Raw genomic sequence first — 17,013 nt, 5'->3', positions numbered from 1 at the left:
AAAAAAAAAAAACAAAAAAAAAGAAAAAAAGTAATTTAATTTGATTATATTTGGCCTTAACATGTAACTTTTACATATTCTTCTTGCTTAAATATATGACTGATTTATTATCACACCGTTTAGTTAAAGGAGTAATTGTACCTCAAATTCGTAGCCTAGTAAGTCAATAGGGATGGTGTATTTTCTAGCAAAATTCTGCATAGCTCCAGTTAGAAAGGCTTGGGTGAAAAAGAAACCAGAGATCCAAAACACGCTGGGTTTCCCAGAGGAGAACCAGTCCTATAGAGGAGAACAAGTGCATTATGTCTATGTTTAGCACACATAGTAAAGTACACAGTCCACGCGTCACTACACACAGTTCCTGCTTTCATCTAGGCTCCCCTACTTTCATTACAAGATTGTCCCTGACATCAGATGTTCTCCCCGACCTCTTTTTTCCCTAGTTATTCTTCTTGGAAATCCAAAGTGGTTTCAGCATTAATTTGAATAAAGTTAATTTGAAGGTGTCAAATCTCCTGCAAAAGAGATGTCATTTTGAGCATTCATTGTATGGCGTAGCCCAGTGAGGAGCCACCATCTTTAGAACTTGTACCCACTGACTGAAGCTTTACCCTGTGCGTTCTATCCCAGATCGCAGCCCTGGTGTCCCTGTGTCTGCAAGTGCACTGCAGCTCAGGACCAGGACTCTCGGTGTTCTTTCTGCACCAGTGTGCGCAACCCTCTTGTTCCTGTCTTACTCGGCATCTGAACGACGTCACCGAGACACATCTGACTGCATGGTTTGAACCAGATTTGTTGTCTTGCGTAATTCTTCAGCAGCCCATCAAAGTAAAACCAAATGCCCTGTTCACGATCCTCTTTAATCTGGCCCCAAAGAATATTTTTCAGTGTGTCCTTTCCTCTCGGGAACTCTTTTCTCTAACTACCCAGGACAGCCTGGTGGTCCTGTCTGTGCAGAGTGAGTGAGCACTGTGTTTCTCGGCCCCTGGGAAGACACTGCTGCTCTTCCTCAGTCCTGCTGCAGGACTCACTCCAGCTTTTCTGGTGGCAGAACTCTGCCTATCAACTGGAGTGGGACATGTGATTGGTGCCTGGCCAATCATACTTCATGGTGGCAAGTGACACAGGGTAAGTCAAAGATATGGAAGCACCGGTACAACTTTCGGGGAGCACGCTACTCTCAAAGTATGCCTGTAACTCTCCCCACATTGTACTTTGCTTAAACATAGTCTATGAAATAAGGAAGCAGAGGGCCAAGGAAGAAAGCAGTTTCTTACCTTATACTTTCCTGTACCCTGAACATCTCTGTGTATGAGCGCACACATGTCTGCATATGCATGGACACATGCTGGGAAAGGCCTGGAAAGGGAGATTCTAAGAACTTCCTCCCATTTTTGAGATAAGGTAAAAGAAAAAGCTCTGATTTTTAAGACAAAGGACAATGTTGATAAAGCCTTGGGCCATTTTGTGACTTCCTTTGAGAATTAAAGTCACAAGGTAACATTAAACAGTAGTGTCTGGGAACTGCAGACTTAGAACTTTCATAAATATAAATGTCACTTGAGTTTGACTAAAGTAAATGTCCATTTTCTACTTGGTGTTTCTAAGTGTATGTATCTTATAATATTCATACATATGGTTAGATAACCAGGAAACTACTAATTACACTCCATTTAACCTGGGGACTTTGAAATGACCACAGTTCATTACTAGTATCTCCCTATTCAACAATGATAAGTCTATATTGCACTATATGGTCATTTGGGGCAATATTTGAATAAATATTTTTCACTTGAAGAATATACATTTGAAGTATACATTTATCTACCTAAGCTATCAATCTATCTATTATCTACTTATCTACCCATCACTTATCTACCTAAAACTTTACCTCTAAAAACCTCAGCCGGGCCAGGAAATCTGTAATGTAACTTCCAAGGGGCTTCAGACTTGGGTATGATCGTTTTGCCCACATTTCTGGGACTTTTCCAATAAGCAAACTGCCAGAAAGTGCTTCCAAGGCAGAGTCCATCACAACCAAGCCTTTAATAGCCTTCTTGAGGTCCTGTAGAGTATTACGTATAGTTCTAATTAAGCTGCAATGAAAGAAACTGTGTCATCAACATATTTGATAGTACGCATCAATGTACAATCTGCAAAAGAAGAGCCAGCAGGAGACAGTTATAGCTTTATGGGCATGTTTCCCAAAGCACGGCCATGAGTATTGGTTGGTAGTATGTGAGGTAACTGTAGGTGCCATTTGAATAAGTATTTTTTCATTTCAGCCATTACATACTTTTTTTTTTTTTTTTTGAGACAGGATCTTACATGTAATCCTGGATGAGTTGGAATTGGCTGTGTAGACCAGACTGGCCTTGAACTCAGATCCCCCGTCTCTGTTTTTTGAGTACTGGGATTAAAGATGTGCACCACCATAACTGGCAAACCACTTTAAAATTTACAATAATACCAGTCACACACATTGTTTTATATTAGTATCAAATAATATCAAATAATCTTCTGACTATTATTTCCCAGGACCTAAAACTCTAAAAATTATATATTGATAAATTGTAATTGTATATGTTTATGGACTATAAGGTGGTGTTACAATTTTCAATTCAATTGGAAAATTATATTAAGCTCACTAACATGTTACTGCAAATTTCATACTTGCCATGAGAACATTGGGAACTTAGTTTTATGGTATTGAAATGTACCGTGAGCAGAGTTAGTATGCGTATTAGGCATGCTGTGTGACTGGTGTGACAGCCCAAACTTCTCCCTTTTGTGTAGCCGAGACTTTGAAGCCCATCCCCCAGTCGGTCCTCCCATCCCCGAGCCTCGGATAACTGCCATTGTACTCTTCACTCATATAAGATTAGTTCTTGTCCTCAAAAATGAGAGTGTGCAGTAACCGTCCTTCTGGGTCTGGCTTGTTTCACTTAGCAAATATCCTTCAGTTCTATCACTGCTGTCACAGATGAAAGAATCCCTTCCTTTTTAGAATAAACACTGCTGTGTGAGTCTGTGGGGTGCAGGTTGATGCTATAACATGGTAGTTGTGAAGAGTGCCTCGGTAAGCACAGGAGTCAAGGCATCACTGTGACACAGTGACTGAAAACCTTTAGGTAATACATGCCTGAGCTCCCAGGGACTAAACCACCAATCAGAGTACACATGGAGGGTCCCATTGCTCTAGCTGCAGATGTAGCAAAGGATTGCATTCTCTGGCATCAAGGGGAGGGGAGCCCCTTGTTCCTGTGGAGGCTCGATGCCCCAACATAGGGGAATACTAGGGCAAGTAGGTGGGTGGGTCGGGGAGCACCCTCATAGAATCAGGGGGTAGGGGGGTGGAATAGGAGGTTTGTAGAGGGGAAACCAGGAAGGGGCATAACATTTGAAATGTAAATAAAATAACCAATAAAAAATACCGAGACCGCTGGGTGGTGTGGTAATATTTCTCTCTCTCTCTCTCTCTCTCTCTCTCTCTCTCTCTCTCTCTCTCTCTCTCTCTCTCTCTCTCCCCCCCCCCACACTGAGGGCCCACCATGCTGTTTTCTCAGAGTTGCTATATTAGTGAGGGCGAGGGATGGCTTTTGTGGCTCTCATGTGCATCTCTTCTAGGTGTGGCTAATAGCCTTTCTTCTAATACTTTGCCTTTAGATATCTTGTGTGACAGGTTCAGAGGTTCAGTCCATTATCATCATGGTGGGAGCATGACAGTATCCAAGCAGGCATGGCGCAGGAGATGCTGAGAGTTCTATGTCTTCATCCAAAGGCTGCTAGTGGAAGACTCTGCTTGTGGACGTTGTACATCGTGGTGCGGAGCCTAGTGCGCACCACGATGTACAACGTCCACAATTAACATCTTTGAGTCTCCAAGGCAATTTCAGTGTTACAGCTTCTTGTTTCAGTGTCTGGGATTCCACTTGATCTTTTGGACTCCTCCTAAGGGCTGGTATCACTTTTCCCTTGTGGACGTTGTACATCGTGGTGCGGAGCCTAGTGCGCACCACGGATGTACAACGTCCACAAGCAGTTTTCTTTCAGTAGTTTTATAGTGTCTGGTTGTTTGTTTGTGGTGTGGGTGACTAGCTCAGGGCCTTATGCATGTTAGGCATGTAGCCTATCACTGACCACATCTTCAGCTCACTTTCAGTCTTGTGTTAAGTCTTTATCTGCTTTAGGTTAGTTTGCACTGTACCCATCCAGTTTCCCCAGCAGCAATGACAATGAGTCTACAGCTCCTCCACTGTATGTCACTGGCATACACTGACTACCAGTGGACTGTAAAAGTTCAGATTCTGTTTTCTGAGCTCTCTCTTCTGTTCCATTGCTTAATGTTGTTTCTGTTACAACCATTTTATAGGGTACATTGAGTATAGGTTGTGTGATGCCTCCAGCTTTGCTCTTTTTGCTTGTGGCTACGTTAAATATTGTGATTCTTCATGAGTTGTGTGAACTTTAGGATTGTTTTTCCTATAGCTCTGAGACATCACATTTAAATTTTCATAAGGGCATCTTTGGATTTATGGACATTTGGATTTATGGACCTCTCTGCAGACCCAATGAATGCAAGCAATGAATCACCAAGGAAAAATATTGGGTAAATGCTATTACAGGTAACATGCAAATATAGAAAGAGGTGGGAAAGGTATGCAAACAGAATATGATGGCGTACCATGTGGTCTCAGTGTGTGAATGACTAAGACAGAATTTGTGTTTGAGGCCAGCTTGGGCTACATAATGAGGTCAAGGACAGTCTGTGCTATGTAGCAAGGCTCTGTTGCACAAAAACAAAACAAAACAATGTATTATATAATGGCTGAAAATGTATCAAAGCATAAAGCACTAATGATCAAATGTAATGACTTATATATTTCCAACACTGCTTTCTACTCAGGTTCAACAGTTGAAAGCACCATATGTATCCCTTAGTGGATAAAGAAACCTGACTAGCTGAGAGATTATGTATATATAATTATTGTATTTGTATAAGAAATACTAAATTATGCTTGGAGACGTAGCTCAGTGGGAGTGCATCTGGCTTGCATCCATGAGACCTTAGGTTCCAGTCTCTAGTCCCACCAAACAAAGAGGCAAGGAAACAAACTCCATCCCCTAAAAAATTCCAGAGTTAAGTAGAGCATCATGGTATTTTAATACACTTTAATATATCGACAAGTCCAGAAAGCAAGATAAACATGGAAATATTACAGAAAACTTGTAATGAAAAAAATTCTTGATCCAATATTGAATTACAAAAAATTCAATAGAAGTCAGAGCACATAATTTATTTAGCATGGTATACCCAAGCCTCTTCGGTAAAAATGGGAGCCAAGCATAGGGCTGCACGCCTGCCATTCAGCACCTTTAGAGGTGGAGGCAGGAGATTAGGAGCTCAAGGCCAGTGCAAGCTTGAGGTCAGCTTGGGCTATGCTCTGTCTCAAAAACCAACCGACCAACAAACCAACAAAGCCTAACAGATAACTGATGGAGAACCTGGTCCACAGCATTTGGAGAAGAGAAAGGAAGCCCATGCCAGTGCCAGGCACTGCCAGAGAAGACACAGAGACCGGTCCAGGCTCACTCTGTCTTGGTTTATTTTATGTTTGTTTGTTTGGTTGGTTTTTGGTTTTTTAAGATTTCTCTTTTTATATATGTGCATGTTTGGTATCAGTGTTTGGGTGCAGTTGCAGGTGGAAGCCAGCGGAACAGAGAATTGGAAACTGTGGAGCTGGAGTTACAAGTAGTTGTGAGCTGTCTGATGAGACTGCTAGGAACGGAATTCAGGTCCTCTGGAAAGGCTGCAGGGGCTCATAACCTCGGAGCCATCTCTCCAGCCCCGTCTTTACTTTGTGAAGAGAGAGGACAGTAACAGAGAAGAAGTCATGTGACTAACAACTATTTCCAGCCAATAAGAATGGTCTCTTTGTCATCATCATTTTTACATGATAAAAGAGTTTCTTGCTTGGCAGTGGTGGCATACACCTTTAATCCCAGCATTTGGGGGTCTGAGGCAGGCAGATCTCTCTGAGTTTGAGGCCAGCCTGGTCTATAGAGCAAACTCTAGGACAGCCAGGGCTATACAGAGAAACGCTGTCCTGAACCCCACTACCCCCCCACCACCACCCCCCACACAAAATTCTCCTGGGGCCAAAGGGTATGGTACTAAAATAACAACAACAACAACAACAACAACAACAAAAAAAAAACCAGAAACACAACCAACAGGAGAACATTTTAATACTTTTTAACGATTTTTAAATTCAATACCAGCATGTCATTTTGTCAGCTTTGGCTGGCTGTGTTCTGAACTCCCAGGGACTTACTTACTTGTTAAACCGTTCCATTTCCTGCACTAACACAGTGTTCATGCTCTCTTCGTACCTCACAGGATAACTCCTCAGTGCTGCTTCAATGTCAAAATCATTTGGGAGCTGAAAGAACATATGCTGAGAATCACAAGTTGCTCTCGGAGCAGACAGTAAGTTTTATTCAGCTTTAAGGTCAATAATAGCTAACACTTAGGTAAGCATTATTATTCCCACTTTACAGATAAGGACATTATATTTCCAAAAAGCTGTGCAGTTTCTTTTTGTAAACTAAGTCTCGTTTTCCAGCAATAAAATGCATTTACAATTTTATAATGGTTTTATGTTCATTTATAATCAATTGTTGCTGGTTAACTTACTCTCCTATCAAATAGCCAATCCTGTAAGTGTAGAAATGGTCTAGGGCCCAGGGAGAGAGAAAGTGTGTGATTTCTATGCAGTATTCACAGACACTGAGGTGACAAGATGACAAGGCTTGTGGACTGCTGACAAGTCCTGAGACATTGGAGTTCATGCTCCTCGAGTGACAAGGGAGTCTCCCAACCAGGGAATGGTTGAACTGAGAGTCAAGTTGCCTTTCCTGTCCCAGAGCCATAGTCCATGCTTGGCACTAAAGAACCTAAGTGCTGTCATCCCAGTGGTTGTGACTCAGCACACTTCCCTTATCCCAAATAAGTCATAGGGCTCTTACTGGAGAGAGAGCATTCGTGAAGTCAACAGCCTTTCCCCACAGAGGAAAACCACGGAGGCAGGTGTGAAAAGAAGCAGACTGCAGAGTCAGCAGCTTGGAAGCCTGGACTGACTACTGGCTTCCACTGTGGTGGCAAGTAGTGCCTCGCCCTTTCCTACATTGATGACCATAGCTAGGATCACCGTGGGAATCCTGTGGTGGTACAGCCCATGGACTCTGGAGGCAAGTGGACTAGGGGCCAGATATGTATGGGCATATTTCCAGTATTTACATTGCAAGGGAACCATAAAGATTGCTGGTGAGGATTATAATCTGTTGTAGTTTCTCTTAGTCACTATTGACCTTCGCCATAGAGTAGAGGTGACAACACAGCACCTCTCTGCAGAACCCAGCAGGCTGAGTCCTTTGGGCTGTACCATGGGATGCACAGCTGCTGGCTGATTACTGACCTCACCTCCTTGAGCTTTCCACCTCCTGAGGTATAAATAAAAAAATCCATGTGTTCCTCAGACCAGCAAGTTCAGAACATTCCATTTTTAAAAAGTCTTTTATTTTTTATTTAGAAATAAAAATAAGCATTATGCACATTAGTTCATCCACAACTATAGTTACTAAGCACTTGGCTATGTAGTAGGCATTTTACAAACTATTTTAAATTAATTTCCCATTAATGTCCTCAAAAAAAATCCTTATAATAATTGAAATTATTCTCACCACCTAGCAGATTTGGAAACCAGTGTTTGAGAAGTAAAATGTCTTGCTAATCATTACACTACCACTTCCTTGTATTCCCAGTACAGGCCACGTTTCCATTACAGCATGAGCGCTGCACTTTAAGTCAACCGTTACCTGTGTGAGGATATCTTCAGTAATTTCTAACAGGACCTGGTCAGTGCTTCCTGAGGAGCCTGTCTGTTTGGCGCCACCCTGGGTTAGGAGCAAGGACTCAAAAAGGACTTTTGTTTGTTGAAGATCTTTGGAGATGTCAACATTTTCGTGTAATCCGAATATTTCGGGCTCTTGAGTAAACGGAAGTTTCTAGGAGAAGATGTGAAGCACACATCATATACTCAGTGGATCAGGATGCGCCACTCAGAAATACGCCGCCTTAGCAGTTACTTTAAGCTCAAGGTTATTTAATATGAATGGGTTTAGAGTTTTCATCCTACCCTAATCTACCTAACAGCAGGGCATAAGTTTCCCTTTGTGCTGTGCCAAGAAGAGGAGAGATTTTCTTCTTACTCGAGACAGAAAGCTAGCTATCCACCAGGAGTCTGCAGACTACACTGAGGTAACGTTAGCCTCCCTTAGTCCCTGCAAGTGTCCCAATCACTGTTTATCACCCCTTAGGGTCCAAGGTTTCCCCTTTGTGTAGTCAGTTCTCTACAGTCACCGTGTAGTTAAATGGCTTTATAAACGCCAAAGGAAACTGCTTCTTTAGGTTTTCAATCTTTCGGTAAAGCTGCTGGATACATAAAATATTAAATTAATACAAGTTATATGCTTTTTCTCCCATTAAGCTGCCTTTCATTCAGACAATACCACAAGGGCAGATGAAAGTTGGTTCTTTTTTGTTTTCCTACTATGAAGCATTAATCCATAAGGCAGATACTCAAAGGGTTAAGAACCAACTAAGCATCAAGTACCAAAAACTTAAGATTTCCTGATGTCCAGTAAGTATCTGAGCAAAAACGAGTTTGAGAGTTCATTAAAATCTTGCTTGCCAGCCAGGCGTGGTGGCATACACCTTTAATCCCAGCACTTGGGAGGCAGAGGCAGGCAGATTTCTGAGTTCGAGGCCAGCCTGGTCTACANAGTGAGTTCCAGGACAGCCAGGGCTACACAGAGAAACCCTGTCTCAAAAAAAAAAAAAAAAAAAAAAAAATCTTGCTTGCCTAAACTTGTCATTAGTGGATACTGCTCATCATTCACTTAAATTTCTCCCCCTCCACATCTCTCTCATGTGCATGCACAAGCACACACACACACACACACACACACACACACACACACGCAGGCACACCTGTCTTATCCTAGCTTCAGAACACAATTTACCTTAATGAATTCAATGTAGTCATCATAAGTGCCTTTGGGAGGCGCATAATAGTTTCCACTGGGCGAGAACTTGTAGTGAGGATTTTCAATGATGAATGAGTTGTAAAAGTCAGCTAGCATGGTCAACAGGAGGCGCCTGTCCCAGTCGTCTGTCACTCTTCCTCCGTAGTTACACTCCCCAGTCAGGTAGGAGATAGCTTCAAATGGGATTGTGTCATATTCGTTTATAAACAACTGAAGCAAAGATAAAAGTGAGAAAAGAAAAAACTAAATCCTTTCACTTCACTTCAATTTGAAAATGGCAGTCTCTTTTCTTTCCCCCGCCTATGCAGAAAGGGTGTGTGTGTGTGTGTGAAAGAATTATCATGGGTGCTAGGGAATGTATGGTATTCAGTATTTGATTTGGAATTACTTTGTCCCATTCTCCATTTTTCTGATATGTAAATCTATTGCTATTTAATTATTTACGTGAACTTTATCGTCCAGGCTGGTCTCAGACTCATGCCGATAGACCTGCCTCAGACTTTCCAGTGCTGAGTTGGCAAGAGTGAGCCACACCATTCCTGGCTCATATGCCGATGTATGTGCATGTGTGTCCGTGTCTATGCATGTGTGTGCACTAGTGTGTGTGTGTGTTGCAGTGCTATGTTACTGACTGATAGAGTTTTACCTGTCTCTGAATTATAGAATAAATGGTACATGGTTAAGAAAATATTTTTTAAGCTCTCCAGAGTCCAGTTAAAATAAGTCTTGTTTGAGACTCCCATGTTTGCAGGGAAGAGAATTGTCAAGAGATTTGTGAGAGGACTGAGAAAGATGGAAGGTTATTCTTTGAGGGAAAGAATTTTGTGATATATGAAAACATTACCCCTTCCTTTTCTTTAGGGGAAGGTATATGCATGTTCATCTGGGTCTCCCCAAAACTGGAGGAGCCCTCAAGAGAACAGAACGTTAAATTTGTACGATATGCAAGAATTGGAGACAACCCTCCCTATTGACTACCCACTTAGCTGTGAGTTTTGGCTCTTTGGAGAGAGGTATCCTGCTAGCGTGACCAGATGAGGATGGGTTAAAGATGAGTCTCTCGCATGTCTCCACCCCCTAAAGGTATGGAAGATGGATCTAGCTGATGTCTGTGGATTTCAGTGCTGGTGCTGGGAAGGTTGACCTCAGAAAATGCCATCTGGGGTCTGGCAGACGTCAACTTCTTAGTTAGTTGCTTACAGTTGTGTGGCAAATATTTTAAGTAGAATATTTTCCATATTGACTACTAGTTTCAAAATCAGTGTTCAAATCAAAGCCATTCAGCATACATTACAATTTGTAAGTATGGATTTCAGCAACTATATGGATTCTCACAATGCAGGACTTATTTCAGGGAAGGTTTCTCATTCATTATTTTTATAAGATTTGATAAAATACTAATAATTTATTTTCAACCCTTTTTCCCCCTTCAGTGCTGGGGACCAAACTTAGGGCCTCATGTATATGAGGCAAGTGCTCCACTACTGAGCTACATCTCCAGCTAAATATCAATAATTTCTATAAAAATAATCTGTTATCTTTGTTATAAAGGTTGGCATAAATACCATTAATTGTAGCCTAGCGGCTGTTAGGCAGTGATCTTCATAAACGCTGGTTCTGTTTTGTCTTACCTGTAGCTGCCGGATACTGATGCGTAGGTCAGACTCATTAAATCCATAGGGAATATTCCAACCCAGGGGACCAAATTTCTTTCTCTCTTGAACAAGGGCATGAAAAAAGCAAACTCCAAAAAGCAACTTCTCCCACGCCTTTAATGCAGAAATTGTACAAGAGGAAAGTCTGATTAGATTTCCATCAGTAAAACTAGAAAAATAGATGATCTCTTCATTACCAGGGTCTATTTTCAGATGTCATTTCAAACTTCTATTTTAAAATGGCATGTATCTAAAGACATACTTTATATAAAAACATTCATCTTATGATTAATTCAAATGCCCAATACTAAGCAAACCATAATACTAAACTCTACTAAAATACAGATTATTACATTTTATAAATGTGCTGGTTAATGATGCCTGTCGTTCCTAGATTATCTCTGATCTCAGCACTCAGTATTAGCTTGTAGACTTGTGGGCATGTGCTTCAGACTATAGGCGCAAAAGAATGACTAAGAAAGAGAATATGAATAAACTCCAGTATATAATTCCCAGTGTTGTTGCTTTTCTTTCCGAGAGCATTGGTAAAAGCATTTTTAGTTGATGTATTCATGAGGTCTTCCGGTATTTAATATGGACGTCATGGATGCCTCCTGTATCGGTGCTCTGGGGCATAGTCACCCATCTCTTTAGATCTCTCATAGTAGATTGCAAATCTTTGAAGTGGAAACTTTAAACTTAAGGGTTTGGAGAGGGGCCTATGGATGGTGTTTTGCTGGAGCAAACACATGAAGAACATTTTGTTAAGGTGAACACAGCTGTGAAATGCTAACAACATGTATGTATTGCTCTGCCTTACATTGCATAGTTGAGCTGCATTTGTTGGGACTCCATAGAGAGAAATGCACCAAAAATCTTTCTGATGGTGTGCGGCAGTTTCTTGCTGCTTTTGAGGACTTGGGCTGATTGGCAGAGTGATGTCAGCTGAGACAGACCCACATACTGAGGAAAAACCCGTACTGAGGCAAGACCCGTGGAGGGCACGTGGTGTTGGAGGGTATAAATAGGATTCAATGGACAGTATATTGTACATTGAGCATATTTCCTTCAGACCCCACATTTTCTTTCTCATGCCTCTCCCCAGCTTGTTCTATTCCTTTTTATTTCCCTAGATATCTTTGCTTCTACTTTGATGTCATACATATACATGATTTATTATATAAAATAGAGAAAAACAAATTAGAGAAAATATTTTGACTTGGCTTAATTCACTTAGTATGTTTATATATTGTATATTAATTTTTCTGCAAATGACATAACCCCACTCTTCTTTATGGCTGAAAACGTCCACTGTGTCTATGTACCATAGCTCCACAGCTTAGCTACTGAGTAGTACTGCAATAAACATCTGTGTGCAGGTGTCTCTGTAATGTGTTGACTTGGAGCCCTTTGAAGAAGGATCCACAAGTATTGTATGGTAGATTTACTTTTAGTTCTTTAAAAAGTGATGTTTAAAAAGACTTTTATTTCATGTATAATATGTGTGTCTGCTTCCATGGATGTGCAGTACCCATGAGGATCAGAAGAGGACATTGGATCCCCTGCGGCTGGTGTTACAGATGGTTGTGAGACACGCCAGGGGGGTGACTCACTGTTCCCCAGCCTAAATGGCGGCCATTCTTCCTTGGGTCAGAGATAGCCTTAATGTAGTTTTAATTTGTGTGTCTCTGATAACTAGTGAGGTTGTGCCTGTTTTCATGTTTACTGAATGTTTGTGTTTCATCCTTTGACACTATTCATTAGTCCATTGATTGACTGAGTTGTTTAATTTCTTGTTGAGGTTTTCAAGTTGTTTGTATGTTCTAGATATTCATTCTGTCAGCTATATAGTTAGCAAAGATTTTCTCCAACTCTCTAGGCTGTCTCTTCAGTTAACTGTTCCCTTTCCTCTTTGACTTACTTGGAGTGGATTTTCGTGCAGTGTGAGAGGTGGAATCTATTGTCATCCTAATATGATATTCTCAGTACCACTTGCTGGACAAAGTCTCATTCTGTAGCACAGGCTAACCTAGAGCTGCTTACATAAGCCAGGCTCATAGCAATCCTCCTGCATCAGACTCCTGAGTGCTGGTATGACAAACCACGAACCATGATGTCTAACTGTGAAATGATTTTAGTTATATGGTGGAAAACACAGTACGTGAGGTTTTCAAAGGCACATTCCTCAGCATGTAAGTTCTCCTTGCTTTATATCTAGTACTTTGGAAATGCGCAACATACATATTGGTTGAAAGAGTGATTGGTATAATCTAAAACTCTTTTGGCCTTTAGTATATAGACTAAACTACATTCATTCAAAAAAAACTATTTATTTCAGTATTTACTGTGTTATAAGCAGAATATAGACCATGGGGGATAAAATGATGAATCAAGTAGAAACAATTTCTGTCCCATTAGGAAATACACCCAGTTTAGAAAACATACTAAATAAAAACCTTATACTAACATATTTAACTACTGTAAGAACAAAACTGGAGAGTGCTGAGGGCTGAACATTACCAGTTCTTTGCCAGGGCATCCCTTGAAAAACTGAGTATCAGAAATTGGATCAGAGAGATATGATTGAAGGAGATTTAGCCGGAGACCAGTGGGAGGTTCATTAGTCATTTTTACTCCGTTCTGCAGAATCGTTACTGGGAACTAAGACAAAACAAATGTAAAGTATTATGCAAGACAACAATCTTAAGCCCTAAAAATGCAAACACCAGTACATTAAAAATAGGAAAGTCTCTAAGGTTAAGAGTTTAAAACTCAATTAAGAAACACAGTATAACAGACAGCTAAATAAAGGTACTGGGTTCTATCATAGGAATTAAACGTACTTTTGGAGATGGATAGCTTGTAAGCCAAAGCCTAAATGTTGGATTGCAGGTTTCAGGTGAAAAATCTTCACATATTTTTTCTAACATGGGCATCCAGGAGACAGCAAGATGACAATTTTGTAGACAAACCCAAGTTCCTTCTTCTATTGCTGCTGTAATCATTTTTGATGCAACTGGTCCTTGCCCTTGTCCCAGTGAAATAGCTTGAAATTTATTTCCAGACATAGATTTATCATTTGCAAATTTCAGCAGGCCTACAAAGGGCAAAAATAGATGACATCCTTCTTTCTCTATTCTAGCTTACAGTTCCTGTGCATATGTGTGTTATCCTGAAATGGTCTGGCTACCTTTGCCTAAATACCAGGTTTGTTAATGAATTTATAGTCACATAACAAATGTATATTGAACAAAATGTTTTAGTTATAAATTAAAAGCTTACAATATATGCTGCATACACATGGTGCATTCATATACACATATGCAAAGCATACACAGAAAATGAACTCTGTCTCTGTGTGTGTGTGCATGGGTGTGTGTGTGTGTGTGCATGTGCATGTGCGTGTGTGTGTGTGTGTGTTACAGTAGATATACTTACTGGCCATAGGATCTGCTCCAGGAGACAGCACAAAAACTAAAGGGATGGTGCAATTTGAATCCAGGTAACTCTTTGTCAAGTCAAATGGTGGAGGCTCTACAAATTTTTTCCCTAGCTTGTCAGTTACATAATTTGTTATAGCTGGGGTTATCTAGGAATAGAGAAGACACAGTCTTTTGAGCATGTTTTGCTGCATAGCACAGATTTATTGAAAAACACAAAATGTTAAAATTCGAGCATAATTTCCCAAAGGCATACAATGCATCATAAGACCAGTAATTTCTCTAATGTTAAAAAAATAATCTGAAGACTGATAGGACGAGGAAGACTGTCCAAAGGGAAGTGGGCAAGGGAGAGCATCTGTTTACAGAGGAAGAAACACTAGTGAATCAAACACAGGAAGGCACCTCTCAGGACTGGAGAGACAGCCCACAGTCAAGAGTGCTCACTTCTCTTCCAGAGGACCTGATTCTGTTTCCAACACCACATCTTACATCCACAACTATCTGTAACTCTAGCTCCTGCGGAGCCAACAGCCTCCTCTGGTCTCTATGCACGTGCACTCGCGCGCGCGCGCGCGCGCGCGCACACACACACACACACACACACACACACACACAGACAGAGCATATTTTCTCTCACACACATACATAAAATAGTTTTTAAAAAAATCCTTAGAAAATAAGATCTTTCCATTTAATATGGAAAAAACTGAAAACTCTCAGCCTATTTTGCGTCCTTTAGGTAATAGTACCCCATGGATTTCTCAGCATTTTTTTCTGGCTAATGTCACATGTGACTGTTTTAGGTAGAAAGATACAAGTATAAATTATTATTATTGTTTAATTTATTTTACTATATGTATTTACTTATTTTTGTATATGTGTTGTGTAGGTCAGAGGATAACTTGTGGGAACTGCCTCTCTCCTTCCACCATGTGGGTCCTAGAAATCAACTTCAAGAGCATTGGGTTTGGCAGCAAATGCCTTTACATTACTGAGTCATCTCACTAGCCCATAGGTAAAAATTACATATATTATTGCCAGAACATAGTTTTATAAGGATGTTTCCTTCAATACCTTCTTTTCAACAGATGTAGTGCTCATGAGGAAGCTTCAATCTGGTTAAGGGACTTTTCTAGATGAGCAAAAGAACCTGAATTTCTAGGTGATCTCAAAAACAAAGTGAGCCTTGCAGGGGAGCCCCTGAGCAGGGACAGCAGTCGACACCTGCTGGGTTTCAAAGCAAAACAGTCTCAGATAAGAACACAAAGAGCTGGAGAGCTGGCTCAGCAGTTAAGAGGCTCACCCTTGCTGAGCACCTGGGTTTGGTTCCCAGCGTCCATGTGGTAGCTCACCACTCCCTGTAACTCCAGTTCCAAGGGATCCAATGCCCCTTTGTGACCTCCATGGGCACCAGGCATGCACAGAGTGTAATGCACATAACATACATGCAGGCAGCACGCTTACAGGCATAAAATAAATACATCTTGGAAGGAACGAAGGTAAGAAAGAAGGAAGTAAGAAATAAAAAGGAAGCTAATTTATAAGCAAATATGTTAAGGTGCCTTACCACGTGTCTTTGAGCTGTGGAGAGAAAAGCTAATTTCTAAGCAGTTCTATATTTTTGGTGTCTTTGTTATAGTGGGTTATTTTATACTAATATTTATTATAAGAAAATATAAATTATAACCATACTTAGATCTATTATTTTGCTTCTCATGCTACGACACAAATAAGTAAAAGTTTTTTTTTTTAAGGCCATAATACCCAAGTATTTGGCCAGATAGTAGTCTACTCTTTGTTGCTAAGACTTTTTAGCAAGATTAATATTTAAATCCACAGATTAAATAAAAGCTGTCCCCTGTATAATGTAACATGGATAGGTCTTATTCAACCAGTGGGACAGTTTAGAGGACAACAAGCAATGGGGACAAATGTCTTCTCAGACCGGTCGCCTGTGGACCTGAGCAGCATTCTCAGTGTTTCTGTGGGTCTCGGTTCTCCTAGGAGTCCTGCTGAGGTGACCATCTCATGACCCCCTTCCTCAAACTCAACAAGTCTCTCTCTACCCGATGGGTTCTGTGGCTTTGGAAATCCCTACATGACACACATATGAATTCAATTTGGTTCAACCCACTTTGTAAAAATTGACCGACTATATAATATCCACCATGCAGTACTTTAAGTCTTGGAGATACACAGCAGAACAAGATATCGGTCCCCAATGTCAAGAGTTCCCTTGTCTCACTAGGCCCACCCTAACAAATGAACAAATATTGAGTTTTCTAGTGGAGTAAGTTCTATGATATGTGAGTTCAGCCTTCAAAACACACAGGACAAAGCAGTAACTCCACAAGGCAGAGGGCTAACTCTAGTGCCCACCAGAGAGCCCATCAGCAAAGCAAATGGGTGCGTCCAGAAGAATCTTATTGGGCCAGTTCAGCAGTCTTTTGTTCTTCAAGAAGAAATTACCCTTAGTTTACTATAGCTTCCTAGCTTTATAAGCTTATACAACTTTCAAATTTTTTAACATGTAGCTTATATAGACATTGTACAGCATCCTAGTTCTATATGCTTTCTGCATTTAAATATTAAAATTTTTATTTAGGATTTATGAAACAAGGTCTCCCTCTGTGGCCCAAGCTAGCATGGACTGCATGGCAGTTCTCCTGACTCCTTACTGCTGAGATCACATTTTCTTTTTCTTTTTATTTATTTTTTTAAATTTTTAATATTTTTATTACATATTTTCCTCAATTACATTTCCAATGCTATCCCAAAAGTCCCCCATAGCGCCCCCCACTTCCCTA

The 17,013-nt window shown here is 40.7% G+C and overlaps 1 protein-coding gene across 1 annotated transcript in view; it reads right to left on the bottom strand.

Annotated features, from left to right (window-relative positions):
• Positions 1–1,968: 1,968 nt before the first annotated feature.
• Positions 1,969–17,013, bottom strand: part of Dnah12 (dynein axonemal heavy chain 12) — a 184,675-nt gene continuing 169,630 nt past the window's right edge. The window contains exons 62-69 of the mRNA XM_021181341.1: positions 14,202–14,352; positions 13,607–13,860; positions 13,284–13,424; positions 10,740–10,877; positions 9,085–9,318; positions 7,879–8,067; positions 6,340–6,443; positions 1,969–2,065 (exon numbers count right to left, since the gene is read on the bottom strand). Coding sequence (XP_021037000.1) covers positions 2,032–2,065; positions 6,340–6,443; positions 7,879–8,067; positions 9,085–9,318; positions 10,740–10,877; positions 13,284–13,424; positions 13,607–13,860; positions 14,202–14,352 — 1,245 coding nt within the window. The 3' untranslated portion in view covers positions 1,969–2,031. The remainder of the gene's footprint in view (positions 2,066–6,339; positions 6,444–7,878; positions 8,068–9,084; positions 9,319–10,739; positions 10,878–13,283; positions 13,425–13,606; positions 13,861–14,201; positions 14,353–17,013) is intronic.

This window comes from Mus caroli, chromosome 14, assembly GCF_900094665.2.
Source record: "Mus caroli chromosome 14, CAROLI_EIJ_v1.1, whole genome shotgun sequence".
In the NCBI taxonomy this organism is placed as follows: domain Eukaryota; kingdom Metazoa; phylum Chordata; class Mammalia; order Rodentia; family Muridae; genus Mus; species Mus caroli.
This window is presented reverse-complemented; position numbering and strand designations above follow the sequence as displayed.